Raw genomic sequence first — 25,533 nt, 5'->3', positions numbered from 1 at the left:
TTGATATGGAATTAATCACAATAAATTAATCAGTCAATAATTCATTTGGTTCTTTCTTCCAGAAATTGTTCTTGAATTTCGCTTGCTTTGATATACATAGCCAAGTAAGAAAGCTGTCTACAGTACTATAAATTAACAGCTATTTTTGAGGGACCAAGAGCACCAACACCTATAAAGAACGCCCAACCCCAGGTATAATGAAAGTCCATGCATTCCCAGATTAGAAAGCCAATTCTCGTTGTGGTCCTTCGAGCTCTTGTTCGTATTCGACTTCCATCTTCGAGATTCTCTTCTTTGGCTTGGTTTTGGAAACTGGTGCTCTCTTTCTCTTTGCGCCGGTAGCATTCTTCTTGGCCTTATCATCCTCGCTGCTGTCACTCTCACTATCTTCGCTATCATCTTCACCGGTAGCTTCCTCATCATCACTTCCAAGCCAATCCTCGATATCTTCCAAATCCTCTTCATCTTCTCCCAAGTCACTAACGTACTCCACGTCGCCAACGCCCTCTTCATCTTCATATTCTCCTTCTTCCTCAAATTCATCCTCTTCGATCCCTTCATCCATATCCTCATCTCTAGTTCCTTCTCCTTGTCTCTCCAGACCTTTCAAAACCTTCTTCCAAATAGATTCGCTGACGTTCAATGGTTGATCACCATAAGCACCACTCCTCAATCTTTCAATCAATTCTCTTTCAATCGCTCTCTCGACCTTAGCAGCTGCCATTGCCTTTCTTTCTCTGGTTTCTTCTCTTCTTCTGACCTTAGGCGCCATTTTTGGAACAAGTTTTTCGCCCAATCTATCTTCCTCTTTGGCCAATCTTCTCATGCGAACACCGACTTGCGTCAATCTTGTGAGTCTCTGCTTGCACTTATGAATGAGGAAGTTAGGCCAGTACTTCAATTTGTCGTCGATTTGTACCAATGCATTGGCATAGTTGGAAGATAGCTTTACGCGCTCCCATAATTTCGATGGCATGTGTGCTCTTTCAATTGTTTTCATGTAAAGGTAAAGTGTACCGGTTTGAGGATTTGCGCGAATAGTAGCATATCGGGAGTTTGCGAGAGGACATGATTGTCGATTACAGAGACCAGTAACATTGTATTCGTTGCGACAAAAAGTTTGATCCTTCGTAGTCCTGATATCATTAGTAGATGGAAAGAGCTATGGATATAATCGACTTACTTGAGCTTGAAAGAACAAAATTGTTGGTTAATAACCTGCCAAACGATTTCGTCTGACGACATGGTGATTGATGATTTTGGGAAGTTGAAGTTATTTCGTGTTCTTGAAGACTAAACTCTCTTTTTCTTTTCCTCACAGCACGAATATTTTCCATCAACTTTTTTTCGGGGCAAGACGAATTCTGCCAGCGAGAGCGGTGAGATGGTCACGTGTGAATGGAGATAAATCCATCATAGCTTTTATCCCTGCTCTGATTGGTCTATGCGTCGACATCACATTGATCGATTGACATCGACTACCTACTACAAAGCTCACCGGGAGTGTCGCCATGATTTTGTTTCTGAATGTATGCTTTTGTTTGGAATAATGTCTAAACTTCGATTTGTTTTTATTGCTGCTGAAATTCTGGAAATGCTTGACATAATTCCTCCTTTGTCTTATCAAAGCGTTGGTCATTGAAACATTTGATATATCATCTACAAAAAGAAGTAGAGAGAAAGACTTGAAAGGATCGTTTATTATACCGAAGTTTTCCCTGCTCGTTTACTTGTTCCAGGTATTCATCACATCACTTCCACTCACTCTCGCATCACACATCACAGGTTCATCTGTCTCTTTCACTGAACAGCAAGAGACTCTCATAATCAACGCTATATATCTATATTTTCACATAGAGATCCATTTCGACAGGAAACAATAATCCATCTCGTGCAACAAACGTAAAAATGGCTTCAACATATCCAACTTATATCTACAAAATCATTCCTTCTGATGCGAAACCTACTTCATCACTTCCAGAAGTCCTTCCAGTCTCTGATCTCGATAAGAGAGACGGATTTGTTCACTGCTCTACCTCGAAGCAATTACTAAGAACTTTGAATGCATTTTTCTCGTATGTTCTTGCACCGTCTTCCTTCGATTTCTACATTCTTTCCAGCGTATCTTGGCATCTTCTCCGTGTCATTGCCCCTAATTAACGCTCAATTAGAAAAGAATCCCACGTCTACATTCTCCGCATCAAGTATGAGCAAGTGGCTCCATACATCAAATGGGAGAATGCAGTGGGAAAGCAACCCGAAGAAATAGGCGGGTGTTGGGATACAGAGGGAAAAGCGGGATTCTTTCCTCACATCTATAATGGGTTGAAGGTTGGAAAAGAGGAAGTCGATGATGTAGGAGAGTGGAGGAAAGGAAACGAAGGTTGGTCCGGTGAGGACTGGTGTTGGGGAGAGGTGGATCGTCCCATCTAATCATGAGATGGGAAGACTACAAGGATGCAAGATAGGCTTGGAGATAAACAGTCTCTTACAAAAGGTGACTTTCCCGACTTATATTGCGTTTGTGATAGTGTGATTTGGGTAAGAAGCGTCGCGAGTTTCGTGATTCAGACAGATCTAATAATCTAAGAATTGGTACATCTAATGTCTTGGGAAACAGTGGAAGGAAAGCCAGGTTAGATCTGGCACTCTGAAGATATCACCGTATTCTTTGATACTCGAATTCAATCACAGGTCGACTTCAAAACATGATCCCATTATCTACCTTCACTTACTTTCTTCAAAAAGTGGCCCGCCGCGACCAAATACAATCTCTTTTTCAAAATGGTCAAACTAGAGAAGGCATATTTGTGAATTCGAGACATGCAATGCCCAGATGAGTTTCTTCATATTTGAAGCTCTCATTGTGGCGAATGCTAGATCAATCTCGTCGTTTCCTATTTCAATTCTGTAAGGAAAACGTGGCAGGCGCAATAGTTACCAAGTCATATTCATCCTAAAACTTCCAGCTAAGTCATCCTGCAACAAAACATCAAGCTTATTACTTCTCTCGAATTTTTCCCATTTGAACTTGACTGCGTTTATTTCTTGGATAGACTAATAGCATATTGTATTAGCACACTAAACATTTATAATCCGAACAAATCGTTCGTTAAAGAGCAATTGGTCGCAACTGTTTGTTGCAAGCCAATAGCTCATCGGAGGGCATCGACATTTCCATTACCACTGACAAGGATCTCATCATGACTGGTGGGAACTATAGATGAGCAAGCAACGCTTGGAGAACTATATAATGATGTTTTCTCGGAAGTACCTCTGTCGAATAATGACGAGATGCCGGATACCCCAAATTCGCCTTCCACAAAAAATCCGCCGAATGAAGATTATAATTTATGTCGATACCGAGCAAGTGAAACGTTTATACCTATCCGTATTGCACAAAGAGTTATATAAACACTCGCAAATCGATGTCACGTATTGCCCCTGTTGATATGGAACAAGAGGAGGTTCTTAAATGCCCTCATTGTGAAGTCCCTTCCATCAGAGAGAAATTACAATTCACGGAGGAAATAATAGAAGCAAGATCCAGAAAAATCTACACACCAATTTCTACGGGAGCGAAACGTTTTTTATGTCCGTATTGCAAGAGGGGATTCAATACTTCTTTCGAAACGATGTGGACCATCGTCCCTAAGATTACCGAGCAAGGAGAACTTCTTACATGTTTGTATTGTCTAAAGTCTTCGCCTGAAAACCACTTTGGAATCTCATGCCGATACGATGTGTGTTTTCCATATTTCGTTCCTCGCTTCAGCTACTTCCAAAATTCTTGACCTATCCACCCAGCCTGATACTCATCACAATCAGCTAATTATCATTATTTCTATAGGTTCCGCGAATTTCCTCACATTTGCCATCCCAGCCGATGAAACCAGTTCCTGGAATAGTAAAGTTCATCCTTCGTACCAAACATCTTCCCCAGACCAGGCCTTCAACTGGTACACCATCACAATTTTTGGAAGGGATCATTCACACACCAGCTTCTCAAATTTCGCCTAATCAACAACCAGCTTTCCAAACTATTCTCGATGAACAATCAGCTGTCCAAAGTACCACCAACCAACACTCAGCATTCCAATTACCCTTTAATCAACAACCAGCTTTCCAATCTAGCCCAAATGACAATCTTTTTCTAACTTGAACTCCCACCAACAAACCAATCTTTCAATCGATCTTCATCAACAACCTATCTCACAACCTACTCTCCAACCAGCTTTCCAAATTACTCTCGATCAACGATCAGGTATCCAAAATATCACTAATCAATACCCGGCTTTTCAAACGGCCTTTGATCAACAACCAGCTTTCCAACCCAGTCTGAACCGGCCATCAATTTCTCAATTGAGTTTCAATCAGCAATCAACTTTCTCACCCACATACCATCAACAACCAGCTTTCCGAATCAATCCCTCTCACCAACCTATCGCACGACCTACCCTCGATCAACAACAGCCAGCTGTTCAGTCTAATTTTAATCAAACAATCAGCTTTTGCTTTAACACTGATCAACAATTGGCTTCCAACCTTTCTTCCCAAAGCGATCCATTTTGAAACGTATAAATGCGAATACTGTGGCTTGCGATTCTACTCTCAGAGGAGTCTGTCATCACATAAAGGCCAAAGCTGCGAATCTAAAGTGTGGTATTTCTGTCCAGAACGAAGTTGCTATTTTCACCGAGAAAATCATGAAAATGGGTTTTTGCACCTAGGAAATTTGCGGAGACATGTGCGAGAGCAACATAACTATTCATACGATTATCTTGTTTTGCCAGATTATAGAGGTGAAGTCAGAGATTCACGTGAACTTCTTGGATGGCGTTTCCTTTGATTGGTAGACTTCTCGGGGACGCGGCATTCATGGATTTGGCGGAGAGGGAGATCTACGATTGCCAATTCAGCGGGAAAATCACTCTTAGATTGTCTTAGGAGTAGAGCGCTACTTTATATACTAGGTATCAGAGAATCACAGCTTCACTTCCTTCTACATTCTTTATAGAATATCAAGATTTCAAATATTCTTTCAGAGTACTTGTTTGGCAAAACTACTCGTAGTTGAATGATTGATTGACTATTAATGCCAATATAACTACGGATTACATCCAAAGTGTTCAAGTTCACAATACCGGTAGATGATTTTCGGTAAACTACATAAATGCATGATACTAACTTGATAAACCTCTGAAAATCTAGCTATTCAATTTCTTGCTCTACCTACCTACTTTCTTCTTCCACTTCTACTTCCACTCCTCTTTCCTCTTCTCTTCTCTTCTCTTCTCTTTTCCCTCTTCTCTTTTCCCTCTTCCCCACTCCCCTTATCTTTTTCCTCTTCCCTTCTCTTTTCCCTCTTCTCTTTCATTTTTTTTCCACATCATAATATATACCAGATCTTTCGAATATATAAATATAAATATAAATGATCTCTCTGGATCATTTACTTATTTATTTACTTATTTATTATTAATTACTTATTTAATTACTTATTTAATTACTTATTTAATTACTTATTTAATTACTTATTTAATTACTTATTTAATACTTATTAATTACTTAGTTACTTACTTAGTTACTTAATTACTTATTTAGTTACTTACTTAATATATTATAGTAAATCAGAGTATATATATAATAAACTAAAATACATACATCTATAGTAAACTAGAATCCATCTCTAGATTACTAAAATACATAGGATACATACATACATACATACATACATACATACATACATACATACATACATACATACATACATACATACATACATACATACATACATACATGAATGTATAGAAGATAGCCAGCCGGTCGGATGATATATATATATATATATGCAAACCTTATTATATATATACTAGATCATGATTTTGAGAGGAGAAGTAAATAAAGTGAATGAAGTGAAGTGGATGAAGTGAATAGGTCAATCGATATTTAAGAATTCTATGAGGTAGGTAGGTATTTCTATGGGAGACTTGGAAGAGAGACTTGGAAGAGAGACTTGGAAGAGAGACTTGGAAGAGAGACTTGGAAGAGAGACTCGCTCACTCACTCGGGAGAAAGGGAAAAGATTCTGCTTCTATCGTACTGCTTGCTGATTAGATATGTATACTATACCTACCTAGGTATGTATATGTATATAATATGAATACGAATACAAATATACACACACCATCTCCACTGACCGAAATGAGTACCTACCTACCTACTCACACATCACATCAGATCAGTTCACATCAATCACATCAGATCACATCATCACATCATCACAAAGAGAAATCATAAAATATAAATTGAATATTCTTTTTCATTTTCTCATTTCCATTTCCCATTCCTCACTCACACACTACTCCCTCACTACACCTTCTCCTCACACCTCCCAATCAAACTCATGAAACTTCTCTTTCCCTCCCTTCATACGTATACGTGTATTTCATCTCCTCATCACATCCATCACGAATCATTACTGAAATCGAATCAAGCTTCTTCTTGTCACCAAGTTCCAATGACAATCTTCCTTCTCCCACACCATCTCATCTGATCTCCTCCCCACGCGTCTTCACCCCCCCCCTCTCAAATTCATTCTCCTCCACAATCCCCTTAAACCCCCCATTCCAATCCAATTCCCAAAGAAAGGAAACCCAAACTGCAAACCAACCAATCAAAAGGAGAGGTAAACAACGGTAGAAAAACAAAGATAACCTAATCCTTAAAACAAAACAATAAGTTTGTTGCCTTAGCATGCCAAAAGAAAAAACTAGCTAAGACTACTCAAACCAGAAATCTTACAAAAGCAGTTGTGAAAACGCAAATGAGACAAAAAAGTCAAGAATTATGCTCCCACTTCCCCCACCCTAACCATGAACCCGCTCGCTTCCATATCAAAAGATGACGTATAAAACAAAAATGGTGCCTGTGACTGTCAATAATGTTGACGAAACTTTTTATCTACTTCTAGCCGAACTCGCACGAGAAGAAACAATGTTTTGCCGAAATAGAATGAAGGCCGCCCGGGCAGAAAGTAATACAAGAAAAGGAAGACCCCTTTCAGTTGTTGTTAAGGCGACGTAAACCGACGGAGTAAACGCGAAGAAGAGAGATCAAAAAATGGTGCTCTTGACTCTCGAATGTGATCGGCCCTTGCCCGAAGCTCCGGAAGCTTTCCTCATTATATGTTCTTCCCGTTTGAGGACCATCTCACACCAACCACCTTTACCACCTGCACGTTCTTTTCCTACACAAGGGTCGAGAACAGACATCCATGCCTCTTTGTCGGCTGGTGAGTCTGCATAGAAATCAATGACTTCGCCATTGTTGAATCGAATACGGAAACCCTCTTCAACAAACATGTAACCTTCCTCATCTTCAGCAAAACCAGACTTGCGACGTTTACCAGATTTGGCAGTAGTCTCTTTTTGTGTTAATGCTCTGCGATCATCAATCAGTCTATTGGCGTTTGCAAGATTGATAGTGACACGAGGTTGCCTGGTCGACTCGTGGTAGGCCGTGAGTTTGCTTCCTGATAATCTGAAGAAACGACGACGCCAGAACTTGAAGTGTGTTAGTAATGATCAGATTACGTGGGTATGTGAAAACTTACAGGACAGTCACCACCTTGTTGACTCAGGTGGCCCTCAAATTGTCGAGCAACCTCGAGTTCGGCTTCCTTCATCTCGCGGATGCAAGCATTCATACTCTTGGGCATGTCATCATCACCTGCGCCCTTTGGTTTTGGCACGAAAAGGAGCTGTAGTTGTAGCTTTCCAATGGTATAGGGAGCGCGCTTTCGAACTGGAGGAGGAACGCTACGTTTGCTCATGACACTCGATGATTGACTGACCTCTTCAGTAGCCCATTCATTGAAAGCAGCCACATCGACATTATAAGGTCTTCCGAAGCAGCGAGTCTCATGATCCTTTAAGCAAACATAAGATCTACCAAAGCTACCATCTGCGGCAGCAAGCGGTGAGAGGAGATCCCACGCAGTTGGCTGTGATGATTTCTTCAATGCTTGAGCGTCTTGTTGTTTTTGTTGTGCAATGCGTTGTTCTTCTTCCTTTTGCCTCATCTCAAGTTCCTTTCTCTTCTTTGGTGAAGCAAATACTCGGCTAAAAGTCGAAGGTTTTGAAGGTTTTGAAGCCTTGATCGGAGAAGTTTGGGCGCGCTTTGGTGGTGGTGGCTTCTCAAGTTTTGCATTCAATGTTAATTGAAACTCAAGCTCATTGGGCACAACAAGTTCGAACTCTTGTCCAATAGGAGCATTTCGTCCCAACTCTAACCATGCTGTAGTGACACAGTGCACACCATTGTCCAAAGTCAGGCTGAACCATGATCGTTCATCTATTCTCATGTTAGTGTGTCAAAAGGTAATGATTGAGTGAAGACCTACTTTTGGGTAAGGGGAGGTCCAAGTCCTTCACTCCAATGACTTTCACGAACAACCTCCCTCGCTCACTAGCTTCATCAGATGCAGGCTCTGCGACTTGACCTTCTGTTACGATACCTAAGCCAGTGGCATTACTTTCATGACCCGGCATTGGAGGGACTGGTCCGGTTGGAGGCTTCTTGCGTGGACTGGAAGGTCGAGCGCTGCTTCTGCGAGAGCCGTTCCATGGTTCAACGACCCAAGACTGTGGTCGATTGTCTGGTTTGGTAGGTGAGTTTTCGACCGATTTGGTATTCCGTGGCTCTCTTTCGTCGCTGCTAGCAACAACTACTTTGGTATTTTGTCGCATCAAATATCCTCGCTGTCGTGGACTCCTGTTAGCATGATCATCCTTTTCGGTTAAGTTGTACAATTCGGACGCTTGTCCAGGTCCACCAGTAAGGAAAGTCGGGTGAGGAGAAGTTAAATCATATGCTACCTTTGAAGATTCAATGACCCGGTCGAAATCTGACTCCAAGTTTAGTCCAAGATCACCGCCGATGTCTAGTGTGAGACTTCGCTTTTTGAAGCTGGGAGCTCGCTGTATGGTACCCCTCTCCGCATCATTATCATCATCGTTATCATTATCCTCATCCTCGGGGTCTTGCTCTCCATTTAATGAAGGGCGATTGCGGTGTCGCTGGGGGATTGGGGGAACGACAGGACCAGCACCACTGACTTGACGCCGAGCTTCACGCATGGCTGCTAGGTCAGAAGGTGTTACGGATGGCCTTGTCTTGAGTTTGGACCCGCTGCGGGCTTTGATAGTAGCTACTGTTTCGGGAATCCCAGGAGAATCCGAGGGTGGTGGTGGTGTAGGAGAGATCTTAGGAGGATTGATGAATGGGTGTTGGAATGGCTGATCAATCGACGATCTAAATGGTTGGTCCAAAGATGCTCTGAATGGATGGTCAATTGGCTCATCAACTGGATGATGAATCACTGAATCTGACTCTGACATCTCCTCCTCATCATCATCTTCTTGTGGTCCCCATTCAGATCCATCATATTCTGGACGTGAAACCATTTTCTTGAGTGGCGACATGGGAGCAGGTTCCTCTTGAGGCTCGGAAATAATCTGCTGTGGCTCTGGAGTATCATCCTCGGTCTCTGCCTCGGTCTCTCCCTCAGTCTCTGTCTCTGTTTCTGTCTCTGGTTCAGTTTCCGCCACACTTGCTTTACGCTCATTGATTGGTGCCTGGTGCGCAGCTTCATCGTCCGCCTCTGGTGTTTTGGATCCTTGGAGATGTTCATGTGCCTCTGACATCTGAGAGACCTTTCTCTCCTTTTCGTTTTGAGGTTCAGGGGATGGTGTCATGTACGATCTCAGACTCAGACTCAAGTCTGTGTTATCGGCGAGAAGTCCTGAAAACTCGGGCAGGGATATTCTTCTGTTCTCCTTTGCCGGATCCGATGAGATACTAGAAGGACTGATGTTTCTTGGAGTTGGTGGACCATCCTCTTCTGGAACGCTATTCGATTGGAATTGTGGGCTTTCATGCAGTGGCATTTCGGATGATGTTTCATCGGAATAATGGCTCTCCAATTCAGAATCATCCACCGTCCCAACTTCACTCTCAGTCTGATGACTCTCCATTCCGGATTCGGTGCGCTGATACATGTCAGGAAGATTATACATGTCAACTCCTTCCTCGTCTCCAGCCTCAGATTTGATCAAGATGCTGTTTTCGTCATCCTCATCATCCTCATCATCCTCGTCATCCTCGTCATCCTCGTCCGCCGATTCGACAAAAGAATCCTCCGTAGATGGAATGGGAGTGTCGGGGTCAATATGTGCCATTTCAGCGGTGCTTGGACGTTCGGGACTTGAGCTAGGTAGAGGCGAATCCAAGTTGTAATCTGACTCCCGAGTAAATGGTTCCTGGCCATTGACCTTTCTCAAAATTGATTCTCGTGAGATGCGAGGTGGTAATTGATACGAACCCAATCCTGGAAGATCATCCAATGCATCTTCATCTTCATGATCTTCTCGGTCTTCTTTATCTTCATGGATTTTGATGGGTTGGGCCTCTCGTTCAGGTGTCTGACTCTTACGTGCTCCTGCACGACGCATGCGACGTTCTCGTTGCTCATCTCTCTCGGCAGATTTTGGTCTACCTTCAGAAGACTTTGGCCTATCATCGTCCTGAATCATCATCAAATGCAATCTCTCCTCCAAAGTCAGCTTGTTTCCGTTCATTCCTTGAAGATCTGCTTTGCTGATAGAGGTGGGAGGAGGTGGCGTAGGCAGGTTTCTGGGTGAACTCGTTGCTCCACGCTCAATACCCGAGGACGCCGAACCCCTTCGGTCATTGGCAGCCATACCGGGTAGAGGTGGTAGTGGTCGATGTTCGCCATTTGAGTTTAACGAATCGTTGCGTGTCCCGTTAGGACGCCCCGCCGAGGATGGAGGACGAGCATCAGGCCTTGGACTACCATCTGGACCGTCAAATGGATCATCGAAGTAAGCAGAACCTTGACCATAGCTATTTCTCGGGCTGGGATGTCTCCAGTCATCCGGTCCAACAACTGGTGTCTTTTCAATATCCTCAAGAGAAGCATCGAAGCTATCGTCTTGCTCAAGCCCGTTGTCATGGTAGTAGAGATCCTCTTCGTCATCCTCCTCGGAATCATAACTATTCTCCCGAGAACCTGTTCCAATAGATGATATATCAGGTGTAGCTAATTCGTACTCGTTGATCTGCGGAGGAGCTACATCAAAAGTAACACTCTTCGCATGTCTGTGTAAACTTCGTCCAGGCGGAAGCTCTCGTTCTCTCTCATCACCCGAATCTTCATCGCCAAAGGTATTGTGCTCTGGATCGTAAAGTGCCTTGCCAGTAAATCGACTAGTTGCCATGGAGGACTTCGTAGGAGAAATTTGATCTTTGCTGGGTGATCGTAGACCGTTTGTTGCTGCTGCTGCTACCTTCAAGGGCTCTCTGTTCGGGCTCAGAGGCGGCGGACTGGCCAGTGAAATACTGCTTTTACTATCCGTCTTCATGTGGTTATATGGTCGACTATGCTCCGATCTAAACCCTTCCAGACCTTTTCCTCCATAAGCATTGCCTTGTATGTTCTTCGCCAACGGTCTCTCAACAACGGGTATTGACATGGGGTCGTATTCGAGTTTCTGCTCCCTTGCGTACATGGTGCTGTTCTTCACACGCGACGCGCGCTGTAAACGTTCGATGGATGATTTTCTTGTTGGGGATATCGAGGAATCTTTGAACGCATTTTCCGTGCCGACTCGATTTGGTGTGCCTGGATCACGGTTTTGCCAGAAGAGATGTGGAGAGGAGCCTTCGGCGGAAGTGAACGGGGAGGACTGGAATGGAGACGAATCTCCATTGAGATTGAGACTCATCTTCTACGTCAGAATTAGCTTTTAAATCTCCGAGCGAGAGAAATGCTGAAAATCGACACATGGAATTCTTACCTTTGTGGCTTGCTTATAACTTGGAGAATTCCGCCTTTGAGCTGTTGGAGCTAGCTCTGAAAGTGGTCGCGGTGTAGAAGTTTTGACTGGTGATCCAGATGATATGGAACCTTTTTGAATCCTCAGCGGAGGAACCTGCATTATAAATATTAGATTTCATGTTTGTCTTGCAAGAACCATTACCACCGCATGACCCTCCACGCGCTCTCTCATCTAAATTTATCTATCGATGTGTGCGCTTACCGGTTGCGAAGACGAAGAAGACATCTTATCAAGTTACCAACTTCCACCCCCAAAAAACCCCGAATGTGTCGTTGTGGAGAAGGATAATCACCTTGCAGTAGCCAGATGTATATTTGTGGAATGTGGGATTTTGGACAAATGACAATGTTGATAAAAAAGCAAGCAGGCCTTTTCGTTATCAGACGCGAGGAATGCGCGTAGCTGGTAGATGGATTTATAGTGGTTCAAGGAACGAATGTATAGGTAAGTTGATTTGTTGAATTGGGGTTACGAAGGAGAGATTCACTCCCGCCTTGAATACTGTACTGTTTGATTTAATGGGAGATTAAAAAAAAAGGAGCTTCAATATTAAAAAAAGGAGAAAGCGGTGGTCGTTATTGACGCGGAAAATGAAGAATCTTGAGGAAGATAGTTTGCACGTACAGGTACAGCAAAGAAGAATAAATTAGAAGAAAGGGAGGCAAGTAATTGGATGATGTTTGTTTGGGTTGGGGCGAGGGAGTTGAAGGGGGTTGTATCAACAAATGATTGTCGTACCGGGACCGATTATGTTATCACTGGCTGACTGGACTGGTGGACTGGGCTGGTTGACTGGTAGGAGAGAGAGAGAGAGAGGATAGAAGAGGAGAGGAGAGGAGAGGAGAGGAGAGGAGAAGACAGAAGACAGAAGACAGAAGACGAAAGAGTATAAAATTGTATGGGGCTGACTTTTTGTGGTTTTAATGGGATGGATTGGGATGGATAGGATGGATGTATACTCTATTACCTGTAATAGAATAATGAAAGAATCGGGCAATCGAATAATAATCGGATAATCAATATCAGAATAATAATCACAAATATACCTAGGTACCTAGGTAGTAAACAAGAATTTATTTATTATTATCGTATATTATTGTTATTATTGTTAATATTATTATTATTTATATTATTATTATGCTTGAATGTGCCGAGTTGGGTAACTTTTTTTTTTCTTGGAGTACCTACTAGATAGGTATGTGTGGTAGGGGTGGATATTTAGACGCGTCGCTCTAGCAACCGTGCTCCCTTTTTTTCTTTTCTTTCCTTTCTTACTTCCGTACCTACGACCTCGATATCGCTACCTCAGCCTTTCTACCTAGTCGTAGATTGTAGTCTTGTAGTATCTCCTAGTATAAGTATGAGTATGAGTGTGAGTATGAGTGTGAGTATGAGTGTGAGTATGAGTGTGAGTATGAGTGTGAGTATGAGTGTGAGTATGAGTGTGAGTATGAGTGTGAGTATGAGTATGAGTATGACTATGACTATGACTATGACTATGACTACCTACCTACTACCATGCGTATGACTACCATACATATGACTACCATCCATATGACTACCATCCATATAAAAGTAAAGTAAGATATAATACCGACCTCTTCCTGACCACTTCCTGACTACTTGATGCCTAGTATGAAGTGTGAGAAACCTTGAATAACCCCTAATCCTAGTGAAGTCTTCCACGCCCCGCACTAGAATTCAAATGAAATTACAGACATCATCCGATGATTGGCTCCGTAAACTCAATTGTCGCCCCAATTGATAGCCAAAGTTCCAAATCCGTCCCCATTGGATTCGATCCATGGATGCATTTGAGACCTTTCGACTCTTTGGAGCAAGGTAGAAGATTCGAGTATGTGTATGTGATCCATCGACAATTATGAAAGAGAAAATCGCACAATGCCATTTGTTCGCCGTGGATTGTCGGGGTTCCTGCAGAAGGTCCAACGAGGATAATATCGAATAAGAGCAAAGATACACACACGACCCAGCCCGCTACTATATGTTGCTTCATGAACCATCCACCCCGTCGTCTCACATATCAAAAGACGGTATTCACGACATGGAAATCATTGGTTGTTGGCTGCATCGTGAAGAATCCATTCAATGTAAACAAAGAGAAAAAGGGACACTTTCCGCACGCACGGCGCTCTTCTCCACTATGCGCAGCTTATCATTCATGTAGGTAAAAGGACGTGCAAGGGATTGGGGACGATGTAAGAAGAATGATGCAACCAAGTCCTTCGTACATACTACATGCTACATACTACATACCGATACACCTACATACATATCATGATTTCATGCATACGACTCTCTCATAGGTTGTCTTCGCTATCGTATATCTTACCTACATATCTATGGTGGACGGCATCAAGGTAATTATTATTATTACGCAGTAGGTAATATATCGGTATACATCTATCGATATATCGATATATCAATAGTTACCATATCCATATCCATATCCATACATATACACATACGAATACATACAGATACCTACACACAAATACCTACATACAAATACATACAAATACATACAAATACATACAAATACATATAAATACATACAAATCCATCCAAATCCATCCAAATAAAAACATCCACAAAACTTGGAAACAACAGAATCCCATCTCACCATCAATACCTCCCTCCCAAACTACCCAGATCTCTCTTAATTTTCCGAAGCTACATCCATGAATAAATGTGAAAATAGCTCCGTTTCCAGCCATCAATCTACCCCTCATCCCAACTCAGCTGATGATGACAGCCGTCCAGCGACTAGGAACTTCCCTGCCTTCCATGGCAACATTCAACTGGTTACCGAGAGCGATGTTTCGATAGCAACAACAACAGCAACCACAACTACAACAAAAACAACAACCGACTTGCATTCTCACCTACCATTTGGCCATTCTGCCCAGCTGCAAATCTTCTCCCTTGCGCTCGGGGACTGTCGACTGTGTCGATACAGAAACCCAAACTATCTTCATCATGACTGATTTACAAAGGGGTAGCTATTCTATCTAATATTGCCAGACTCCAGTGACCATTCTTACCACCGGGTATGCGCAAACGCTCCGAAAGCAATGGTCATGTCTCCCGATAATATATCATTCAAGGTGGAGCTCGCAGGTCGATGGTTGTGTCTCTTGCATACGAGAACCACATATCCTAAAACAGCTCCCAGGCTATGGGGCATAACTTTCATTATCGGGGAAATTGGTCGATCCGGTAATGTTGATTGAATCGCGTTTGGATACCTGCAGTCCTCGTTCCTTTTCCGTCTTGTATTTTCCTCTGCGACCCTTTTCGAAAATCTAGGAAAAAGACATCGGGCAAACGATCATGCAATTCACCGCATACACCATCTGCAAGCTTGACCGATATTTCAGACACAGCATTAGTAGTACCCTTTTTTTTAGGGGTGGTTCTAGAATTTTGGTGACCAAATACAGAGTCGCAGACCCCCCGCTCACCCCCCCAAATCTCTTCTCGTCTATAATCAATGGGACAGGATCAGCAGTACCGTCGTACCTGAGTATTCATTTATCGGGAACCACGACCGCTGCTTGATTCAAAATCAAACTCCTATTGATGTAAACCCAGACAGACGCTCATAAATTCTCATAAAAATTATGTACATCGCCATGACACTTTGGAAACCAAGCTATGCACCATCCATGGGACCTCGACCAGTCTCATCAGGAGAATTGACACCAGAAAATTATGTGTGAAACTGCCCATCACACCTCAAATATATCTGCAATGAACCAAAGGCGACCCGAGCATTCCGTGATATTAACAGTCTCCATGATTTAGCCTCGGGTGACGACGGTGATCTGATCCTCCAACTGAAAATAGCTTTTCGCTCATACCCACCCAGTATCGGTCTCGGTTCGTTTCATTAATTTCAATAAACTCATTTCAATTGAGTTCAACGTGTCTCTCTCGACTCAAAAGTCATGTGTATAAATCACACTGGGTGCCACGGATGACCTTACCGTTAAGGTTTGGAAAGAAATGATGAATGACGAAGCCAGAGAAGAGATGGCAATTTCTGTACACATATTTCCATGCATGGGCAGCGTGAACGAATTTCTTCGAAATACGATATAGTTATCAGGGGTATCATCAGAGTTTTATGGTAAAGCACGGGAAGTCACCTAGGATCGCAAGGGAAGAAGTGATGGGTGATCTATACCAAGATTCGTCTCCGCATTTCTTGGGCGTCTAAAGGTAAGAGCTAGCTGGTTTCGGATTAGGGACTTGGGTAGATCACTCTATTTTCGTGCGGTCACATCTGTAAAACAGGCATGGAATCCCGACGACTTCATTTTTTTTTATGCTCTGATCACATCCAAACTCCATCGCTTCATCTCTTTATCACGACACTACTAGACGCGTGTACCCCACTCTACTTGGACCAGTCTTGCCATCTCCTGAAGTAAATCTGCCTGGGCTGTCAAAGGTCGAGAACGTTTCCATCCATGAACTTGACAACGAATGGTTTGAGACTTTGAGAGGCTGTATTGCTACACCCCCCCCATTTGAGTGTGCTATTATAATTTGATCTTTGAGATTTTTCTCAAAGCCTGCTCGGACACCACTCATATCACATGAGAAAATCATCGATTCTTCCTAGGAGAATCCTGCAAGATCAGTCACCTTGCAGGTGGAAGTGTCGATGTGTCTTTTGATTGTGATCTTCAAACTTTCCAAAATTTGACTTTACAACTCTTGAAAGAGATATACTTTACAGCCTTCCTTATATTCTCAATTTGTTTTTAATGTCAGAGACGTTTCACAGCGTTGAAAACTTTATGAACATGTGCTCAAAATCAAATATTCGAAGATTTTGCAACCGGCATATTTCAGAAACGAAGCTCTGATGGGAGTGCCAAGTATCCCTCGTATCAAAGTTGACATAGGGATTAAGAAATCAGCCTTTCGCAATCTCTATTTTGGACAGAGATTTCCCAAGTCTATATTCTCCAGTCATTTCAATGTTCCTCCAAGGCTGAGGCGCTACGCGCCAGATATTCGGATTCGTAAATTTCTTGATGAGGTTTGTAGGCGCCAACAGTCCAAATTGCGGGTCGATCCGACGCTCTTGCTCTCAAGATGAAGTTGGTGGCCTAGAACTCAGCCCTGTCTCTGCTCTCCTAAATACCATAAATCTGCTCCGTATTTTAGCCATGCTCGAGACCTTTTTACCCTTCATCCTTCGGGCCTGAGATTCTATTCGGTCTCATCATGAAAATGACAATCCGAACCACTCTGTTGATAATATCACTATGGGCAATACAAGCACATGGCATTAGGCAACTCCCACAGAGAAGTATGTCATTCATAAAACTACTTCTTTGTTCAAGAATCAAAACTGATGTCAAGCAGCGGCCTCGATCTCATACAATGAAACATCAACGAGTTCCGAAGCAGCTACCGCCACTCTTGAAGCCAATCTCGAATGCTGTTATCTCTCGTCATTTCAAGTCGGCCAAGTTCTATGGTATTCTGAAAGCATCAATATTACTGTAGCCACTGTCTCTACCATCGTATACAAATACGACGACACAGCCATCACGAGTATTCAGACCATTCCTACAAACTTTACAGCCCCATCGAAACCCATAACGAGATCGTCCATTAATGGTCTTCCTACAACCATAATTGGGACTGATTTGGGGGGTTACGGAGCCGAGACAACCTTCATTCACGGTACCGCTTTCACCGATCCTTATGGAACAGTCTATGAATCGCCAACACCTGTTTGGGTATATACAGATGTCATATATGCAAACTGCAATCACCGACATCAAAGCATGGTTCATACGCATGCCCTCGCCCGAGAGACATCAAAAGCTCATCCGGTGATGAAATATCTCCTTATCCATCCGGGTTCTTTCTTGCCGATGAAGATACAGATCACGGTTGGAACTCACCGGGAGCTTTTTCAACAACATTGCCAACACAATTGCGTGATTGGATGGTCAATTATGCCGCATCAGATAAATCAGACTCCCTAACAAACCTTGAGAATTGTAAATTGGGTGCTGGACGAGGTGTTCCTACCGCCTTTGTCCCCTATAATGAAATCACGGCTACTACCACCACCACATCAATAATGAATGCGAACTATGGTACCGAAATTGTTGCTGGTTCAACCAGCGAGACAGCTGAATCATCAATACCCGCATCATCTACAATATCGTCCACTACTTCGACTCACACTACAACCTCATATTTCACTCGATCAATCACTAAAACCTCCACTACTACAAGTACCAAATCGGCAATATTATCAAGCATCCAAACAACAATTTCGGCAGTGAACGCAGCCGTCATAAACACAATTACCTCGACGCCAGTCGAAACACCCTCTTCCGTTTCCAAGGCATCAAGCACTACATCTACAACCTCCCTCTATATAACGGCGGGTGATGAAACAATGGTGCAAAACGAGACGATGGCAGGAAGTGCAACCACATCTGCGATCAGTGGAGGAGGATTAGGAAAAATCGTGGTGGTTATGGATTGGGCTAGTACAAGTACTTCAGAGGGTGTCTTGGGGGCGCAGACTGGAACAACAACGATACCAGCGTTGGCTGATAGTACAGTTGCGGGAGTAGTGCAGAGTTCGAAGACGTCTGAGGGAATTCCAGGGAAGAAGACTGATATTGTGTGGTTGGGTAGTGCGATTTTGGCGGTTTGGTTGGGGGCTCTGGGTTTGTAAATGAGATGGATTGGACTTGGTTTAGACATTCTAGAGTGAAGGAACTCATGAAGGACATTCTGTATATATGTTATTTGTACTTGGATATGTATTTAAAAATTTGAAGTTATATACGATGTATCGTATCATACATTTTGCATAAGATCCAGTTTGGGCATTTTGTGATATCCTTGGCATATGAGGTGGGTCAAAAATTATGATCTGCATCGTCATCATAAGGGTACTTACTACCAGATTGAAAAGGGGGAAATGAAATATGCAGATATACTTGAAATCGCATTGCTCCTCATTAATTCATAAGCCCCTCCACGTTCACCATCCTGTGTACATTTCACCGTCACTTGACGCATTTCTGATAACGATATCGAACTTTGCTGACTAAGAATTAAACTTCCGCATCTAAGTTGCAGGCGCGTTTCACCAGATCGCGTCGGCTACTATCTCTCGGACTTTTTTATGCGATAACTTTTGTCAAGGTGATATGAATGATGCCTCCTCCAAAGTCATGGATTTTGTAAGTTTGCGCGGTTTCTTTTGGGTGTGAGAGTGTTTGTTGCGTATATGACATGGCATCGTATCTTGATCTGTGCAGAGAGATGGATCTCTGGATGACAGTGCAGTTACTGATGTTTCTTTTCGATAATTAGTGGCAACGCTTGATAGCGGGCACATCGCTCGCGCCAGCTGGCAGCAAGGTAACTTTGAATAATCCGGAAAAACGACTGGCGAGGTTCAAGAGGGAATATAATCGTCTTTTGGTAAGATAGCTCTGTTGCGAATGTGGGGGACGGTGAGGAGGGAGAGCTAATCAGCATATCTTGTAGCAATTATGGCGCAATGCGACGGATCTCTCTCGAGATTATGACGCTGCGGAACAAATACGCATCTGTCTGTCTGAAATTACTCGAGTGCTCGGCGATGAGTCTCGTCGTCCTTTACCACATCCTTGCATCGCTTTTGCGGCGGAGAAACAAATCTACATCTCGATTGGGAAGATAGCTACGACGTCGTATAATGAGGGGATTATTCGGGAGGCGGTCTCTCTCTTTGCTGCATTGCTTGATAGCGAGGAGGAGAATTTTGTCGAGAATGATGTTTTCGCCAAAAGTCTTATGAATCTGCTGGTTCGGATTACCGGGTCGAATAATATTAATCTGGGCTCGGAATTGGCGGTCGAGGTGGTGGAGCTGTCATTCAATATTACGACCAAGATTAGACTTGACCCGGAAATCTTGCCGGTTTGGTTTACTTCGCAACGAAGGGATGAGGATGCTGCAAAGGGATATACTGCGGATCCACATGAGAAGTTTGCGGGAAAGACACACAAGGAGGATTTTCAGCTGTTCTATCTGTTGATTGATTACATACATGAAGAAGGGAGATGTGGAGATTTTGCGAGGACAGGTCTTCTCTATATTATTGAAGCAGCTTCGAATGATGTGGCGCTGGAGCAATGGATAGTTGAGAGTGATTTGGCTACTCTCATGGCTACAGGACTTGGTGCACTATACAGTCAGCTCAGTCGAAAACTTGTTATTGATCATCCCCCGGATGCATTACCTCCTGTTCTGGCGCTTTCGGATTATCGACACCCTCTTACTACACATGAGATTGTGAGCTCAGTCGATGAGGATTATCAATCGCAAATGGAAACTTTCCTTTCACATTTGGTCTTCTGGCAGGATGTGCTGAATCATTGCAAATCCATGGAGGTTAAACAGACACTCTTGGAGCACTTTCAGGTCATCTTTCTACAACAACTACTGTATGGGTTCTTTGTCATTCCTTGGCTACTAAAACTAATGTCTGTAATAGATATCCATCTTTACTCGAATCTTCAGATGTTGATGGAGGTTCATCGGTTGCAGTATTGACATATTTACGACGAATTCTAGAATCTTTAGATCATCCTGACATGATTCATCTTATCCTTCATTACCTTCTCGCTTTACCTGATACTACACCAGCTCCTTCAGGCTCGAAAGCTTCTGTGAGCGCAGCGAGGAAACGAAAGTCTTTGGATCTTGCAACTCTAGTTGCTTTGCAAGTAGAAGGAGGTGCCCCTGCATTATACAATCTGGTGGATCTTATTCTAGGCAGTTTACGATCAGAAAGTTCACAGACTGTAACCGTTACGTTGCAGCTTTTATCCGTTATTTTGAAACGACATCATCGATACGCTGTGACCACACTACTTCGAACAGGTCATGTATTGGGTGACGGACCGCAACGTTCTATTGCAGCTCATGAAAGAGAAATTGAGTGTTTACTCTCAATGGCCGAAGATCTTGGCGGTGAAGATAATTTTGATGATGTTTATGAAAATCACATCAAAGATAGTATGAATATCTTGGAAAGTCACTCTTGTTCCATTGCACTTGTTGCGCCTAAATCAGCTAGTGGAACTTCCAAGTTTCCCGGTTCTCAGGCGACCATTCCTGGTGCGCCGAGAGATATTCGTCCCCATACTTTGAGACCTGAAGATCCGGTTCTCATGACTTTACTCGATATCTTGTCGACATTTTTCATAAATTCCGTCGAGACAAATCTTTCTTTGACGGCCGCAATTATAGATTTGGCAACATGTGGCTATATGAGTGTTGATGGGTGGCTTTTGCCTGACCCTTCGAAATATGTATATGAAGAATCTGAAGAAGGTAGAACTGATGAAATTGTGGACGATCTTCTTCTCACTAATATAGGAGATCCGGACGAAATTTTGGAGAAAGCACAAATTCGTGCTTTAAAACTAACACAACGTCGTCTCAAATGGTCAGAAACACCAAAACCAGAATTACTTACCAGACTTGATATGTTGGTCGATCAAGTTAATAGTTATCGAGCCGAAATCCCTCGTTTTGAAGATATACTTCAACAACGTCGTGATGCGTTTCAACAAGCAGCATCCATGACCACTCCGGTTCGTCATCGACCTAGAAGTTACCGTGAATCATCCGCCCATACAGAATCACCCCCTCGTCAATCTGCTCTTGATAAAGTAGCTCAACGCATCTTCTCTGGTGACTTTAATACTCCTTCTAGATCAGGATCTCCACAAACTCGCGGTCGTCCAGCAAATCCAAATCGTGAACAGAGAAGTACGAGTGGGAGTCATGGGTTCTCTACTCCTACAAATCGGACGCTGAATCCACCACCTCAGTTCTTATCGAGTGCGGAATCACCTAGTAGAGGGAGTTCGCAATCGAGAAGTCAGGAGGGAGAGAGGAGGGAGAGAGTTATTGTGCCTAGTCAGGCAGCGGCATTTGCGGCTATTGATCAGGGGATTTTGAATCGGAGGGTGGGGATTCCGGAGAGGGTTAGGAGAGATGAGGTTGTGGCGATACCGTTTCCGGATCTTAAGGTTGCTAAAAAGAGGACGGGGGAGAGTGGGGATAGGGGTGAGAGGGAAGTGGAAGTGGAGGTGGAGGTGGAGGTGGAGGTGGAAGCGGAAGCTTCGGAAACGAGGGATGGAGCGGGGGAAAGTAAAACTTTGGTGGAGAATTTTGAGATGGATGGTAGTGGGGTGGAGGGGAGTGGTGGTTCAAAGGGGAAGGAGGAGGAGGGAGAGACAGAGGTAGTGATGGATGATGCAGAGGGAGAGACAGAAGATAAAAAGGTAAGCGTAAGTCATATTCTAACGAATGTTATCGTGTTACAGGAGTTTTTGTTGGAGTTGGCGGCGTTGGTGCAGGTTAGAGCGGGACTTTTTGGGGAGGTTAAGTTTGTTTAGATTTTGGGGGGGGGGGGTTGGGTTGGTTGGTTGGTTGGGGTGGGGTGGGGAGAAGAGGTGAGATGAGGGGGATGGGGTTTATAGAATGAGATTGAAGAAGGTGGATGAGTGAGGAAGATGGGGGAAGAAAGGAAGAGGAAGAAAGGAAGATAGGAGGGAATGAGAATGGAATAAGAAAGAGATAGAAAGGAGGTGAGAAAGGAGGTGAGAGAGATAGTTAGTTAGTCAGTTAGTTAGTCAGTTAGTTAGTCAGTTAGTTAGTTAGTTGGTGTATATGATACCTTTTCTCATTCATTCATTTATTATTCATTTATTTATTTATTGTAAAAAAAGCATTGTAAAGAAAGCATTATAAAAAAAGTATTTATTGATATGGATCAACTCGGCTTGTTTACTTACTTACTTACTTACTTACTTACTTACTTATTTACCTACTTACTTATTTACCTACTTACTTATTTTACCTACTTACTTCTATTTACCTACTTACTTATTTACCTACTTACTTACTTACTTATTTACTTACTCTAATCGTAGAATTCAAGGAGTATAAGAGTAGAGTAAATCATCTTCTCATTTAGGATATAATAAGAGTAAGAGTAAATCAATCGCTTTTAGGGGGGGGGGGGGCATGAGATGAGAGTCATTTGCTGTATGTTATGTTATGTTATGTTATGTTATGTTATGTTATGTTATGTTATGTTATATTATATAGTCTATAATTTAGAATTTTATTTTTTTTTGAAAGGGAAGGGAAGGGACGGGAGGGAAGGGGAAAGGTTCTTGGGGGGGGTCTTGGGGAAGGATTTGGGGAAGATGAGTTGGGGAAGATGAAGTTGAAGATGACGTTGGGAAGATTTTTTAGGAAGGATCTCTAGGAAGTGAAGATATAGAGATAAAGAGATGAAGATGAAGTGATCATCTTGGTTTTTTGATATTCCTGGTTCCGAGTGGAATGGAATGGAATGGAATGTGAGTTGTGAGTTGTGAGTTGTATTTTTTGGGGGGGGTGGGCAGGGAGGGAGAGTGGGGGGGTGAGAGATTGAATTGAGAGATTAGAGGGAAAGAGGGAAAGAAAATTGGGAAATTTGGGAAATTTTCTGATTGCTTTGTAATGTGATGTAATATGATATGATATGTGGCTGGTTTTTGCGGGGAGATATGTATATATATATAGGTATATATGTAGGTAGTTTGGTATAGGAGATGGAAATTAGATGGATTTGGGATGAGATGGAGCTCAGATGGAGATTAGATGAGTTGAGAAGAATAGAGGAAATAATTGGAAGTTGGGTTATGAATGAGGGAGAAAAGAGGGCGCTTGTGAATGGGAGTTTGGGAGTTTGAGAGGGGGGAGGGAGGGAGGAAAAAAGGGATGGATGGAGGGATGAAAGACGGGAGGAAAGAAGAGAGGAAAGAAGGGATGAAATATATATATAGATAGATAAATAATGAATATAACGTTTTTTATCAGTGAGTGGGTTTATATCAGTTGAGTGGGTTACTTTCATCTCAATTCATCTCTTCCTCTTTTCAATATGCGTTTTATCAATAATTTATGATAAATCCGAATAATCAAAAAGCCCATATACTTCTTGCTATTGAAGCTATCAAAAAGAGAAAAAAATAAACATTCGAAAAGTTACAAGATATATAATATCCCAAATACAAACACTTACAATATAGAATCAATAGTTTTATTTCTTATTTTGAATATCGATCTAAATCTAATAATTTTTTAGAACTAGAGGAGAATATTATTTCTAAATATATAATCGATATGGATATGAAAGGATTTTTATCTAAATTAAGAAATGTAGAAAATATAGCAAATCATATTCTCGAATCGAAAAGTGCAAATCGTGTTGGGAAGTTTTGGGCATATCGATTTGTAAAGTGTCGAATCGAATAAAGATGTGTTTTAGTTGTGTTTATGATTTCAAAGAGTTTTTTGCAAAGATTCCTAAGCTTATTGAAGATGATTTTGATTGGTTGTAAATATACGAGCGAAATTTGGCATTTTAGATAGCAATTTCTATAACTTCGACAAAACAGGCTTTATGATAGGTATAATATACCCCGGAATGGTGATAATTAGTGCTGAATGAAATGGCAGAAGTAAGGTAATATAACTAGGCAATAGAGAATGGGCTACAGTGATTATATGTGGTAATAGAAAGGGTGAAACTGAATATCCTCATTTCTAGTGGTTCAAGGATAGGTTTATCTTTCCAATTGGTATACCGAAATCGATTTTTCTGTGGATTGGGCTATTAAATTTATATCTAATGGATGGACAAATAATGAGATGGGTTTTAGAATGGTTGAAACATTTCGATAAGTATATTAAGAATCGAAGAAAGGGTAAATATCGAATGTTGATGTTAGATGGGTATGAAAGCTATGAATTAAGAGTTTTTCAAGTATATTGTAAAGAGAATAACATTATATGTTTATGTTTATTATTGTATTCAAGTTATCTAATTCAATTATTTGATGTAGGTTGTTTTGGTAATCTGAAATGTTTATATGGTGGTCAAATTGATGGATTTATCAAGGCATATATTAATCATATTTCGAAGGTTGAATTCTTTATAGCTTTTAAAGCTGTATATAAAGAATCGATCATTTTTCAGAATATGAAATCAGGGTTTCGAGGAATAGGGTTTAATCCTATTTAATCCTGAAGCTGTATTTCGAAATTAGATATTCAAATTTGTATATTTACTTTTTTTTCTTTCAATCTGAATTAATAGATCTTTTAAATCCTTTGTAATTTAATTGAAGCTTTTTTTTTAATCAATATTAGTCAAATCTTGAATAACTCGTTATTATTTAAACTTCTTTATATTTATATTTGAGATTGTATTAGTTTTAGTTAAGAGTATAAAGAGATTAGCTTATAAGAATATACTTTTAAGTATAAAGATTTGTATATTTTGAGTAGCAAATGAAGTATTAAATAAACTGTTGATATACAAAAAAAACCTAATTGTTGTTAAAGAGGAATATTTATTAAACAAAAGGTTTTTGATATATTATCTTAACAACAAGGTTGATGTTTAGATTTACATGTCATAAGTATCAAAAAGGAAGGATCCTAATGGGGACGTATTTTCTAATCGATGTTGTAGTAAATG

General features: G+C 41.8%; 8 protein-coding genes across 8 annotated transcripts; 6 read left to right on the top strand and 2 right to left on the bottom strand.

Annotated features, from left to right (window-relative positions):
• Positions 1 to 58: 58 nt before the first annotated feature.
• On the bottom strand, positions 59 to 1,350 carry EAF02_007687 (uncharacterized protein). The gene is made up of 3 exons (XM_038903735.1): positions 1,184 to 1,350; positions 168 to 1,136; positions 59 to 117 (listed from the first exon to the last, which is right to left on the bottom strand). The coding sequence occupies exons 1-2, from the start codon at positions 1,243 to 1,245 to the stop codon at positions 221 to 223; spliced, it is 978 nt and encodes a 325-aa protein (XP_038756549.1). The 5' UTR covers positions 1,246 to 1,350; the 3' UTR covers positions 59 to 117; positions 168 to 220.
• Positions 1,351 to 1,908: 558 nt separating this feature from the next.
• On the top strand, positions 1,909 to 2,433 carry EAF02_007686 (uncharacterized protein; the record flags this gene model as incomplete). The annotated part of the gene is made up of 2 exons (XM_038903734.1): positions 1,909 to 2,075; positions 2,172 to 2,433. The coding sequence occupies 2 exons, from the start codon at positions 1,909 to 1,911 to the stop codon at positions 2,431 to 2,433; spliced, it is 429 nt and encodes a 142-aa protein (XP_038756548.1).
• A 770-nt stretch (positions 2,434 to 3,203) lies between these two features.
• On the top strand, positions 3,204 to 3,414 carry EAF02_007685 (uncharacterized protein; the record flags this gene model as incomplete). Its single annotated transcript, XM_038903733.1, is given in 2 exon segments — positions 3,204 to 3,210; positions 3,224 to 3,414. The coding sequence occupies 2 exon segments, from the start codon at positions 3,204 to 3,206 to the stop codon at positions 3,412 to 3,414; spliced, it is 198 nt and encodes a 65-aa protein (XP_038756547.1).
• Positions 3,415 to 7,115: 3,701 nt separating this feature from the next.
• On the bottom strand, positions 7,116 to 12,146 carry EAF02_007684 (uncharacterized protein; the record flags this gene model as incomplete). The annotated part of the gene is made up of 5 exons (XM_038903732.1): positions 7,116 to 7,565; positions 7,616 to 8,355; positions 8,405 to 11,810; positions 11,880 to 12,014; positions 12,123 to 12,146. The coding sequence occupies 5 exons, from the start codon at positions 12,144 to 12,146 to the stop codon at positions 7,116 to 7,118; spliced, it is 4,755 nt and encodes a 1,584-aa protein (XP_038756546.1).
• Positions 12,147 to 14,921: 2,775 nt separating this feature from the next.
• EAF02_007683 (uncharacterized protein) lies at positions 14,922 to 15,175 on the top strand (the record flags this gene model as incomplete). Its single annotated transcript, XM_038903731.1, has 2 exons — positions 14,922 to 14,940; positions 14,967 to 15,175. The coding sequence occupies 2 exons, from the start codon at positions 14,922 to 14,924 to the stop codon at positions 15,173 to 15,175; spliced, it is 228 nt and encodes a 75-aa protein (XP_038756545.1).
• A 390-nt stretch (positions 15,176 to 15,565) lies between these two features.
• Positions 15,566 to 15,838, top strand: EAF02_007682 (uncharacterized protein; the record flags this gene model as incomplete). Its single annotated transcript, XM_038903730.1, has 2 exons — positions 15,566 to 15,658; positions 15,707 to 15,838. The coding sequence occupies 2 exons, from the start codon at positions 15,566 to 15,568 to the stop codon at positions 15,836 to 15,838; spliced, it is 225 nt and encodes a 74-aa protein (XP_038756544.1).
• Positions 15,839 to 17,183: 1,345 nt separating this feature from the next.
• Positions 17,184 to 18,663, top strand: EAF02_007681 (uncharacterized protein; the record flags this gene model as incomplete). The annotated part of the gene is made up of 3 exons (XM_038903729.1): positions 17,184 to 17,268; positions 17,325 to 17,704; positions 17,752 to 18,663. The coding sequence occupies 3 exons, from the start codon at positions 17,184 to 17,186 to the stop codon at positions 18,661 to 18,663; spliced, it is 1,377 nt and encodes a 458-aa protein (XP_038756543.1).
• Positions 18,664 to 19,168: 505 nt separating this feature from the next.
• EAF02_007680 (uncharacterized protein) lies at positions 19,169 to 22,393 on the top strand (the record flags this gene model as incomplete). Its single annotated transcript, XM_038903728.1, has 4 exons — positions 19,169 to 19,177; positions 19,311 to 19,421; positions 19,488 to 20,428; positions 20,479 to 22,393. The coding sequence occupies 4 exons, from the start codon at positions 19,169 to 19,171 to the stop codon at positions 22,391 to 22,393; spliced, it is 2,976 nt and encodes a 991-aa protein (XP_038756542.1).
• Between the last annotated feature and the right edge of the window lie 3,140 nt (positions 22,394 to 25,533).

The sequence above is a fragment of the Botrytis sinoallii genome (assembly GCF_014898435.1).
Source record: "Botrytis sinoallii strain Bc 23 chromosome Unknown BSIN_013, whole genome shotgun sequence".
NCBI classification, from domain to species: domain Eukaryota; kingdom Fungi; phylum Ascomycota; class Leotiomycetes; order Helotiales; family Sclerotiniaceae; genus Botrytis; species Botrytis sinoallii.
This window is presented reverse-complemented; position numbering and strand designations above follow the sequence as displayed.

Bases quoted from the DNA above. Each gene is read 5' to 3' on its own strand.
- EAF02_007687 (XM_038903735.1), bottom strand. From the start codon at position 1,245: ATGTCGTCAGACGAAATCGTTTGGCAGGTTATTAACCAACAATTTTGT. The intron at 1,137-1,183 runs GTAAGTCGATTA...TAATGATATCAG, and splicing joins TTTTGTTCTTTCAAGCTCAA to GACTACGAAGGATCAAACTT.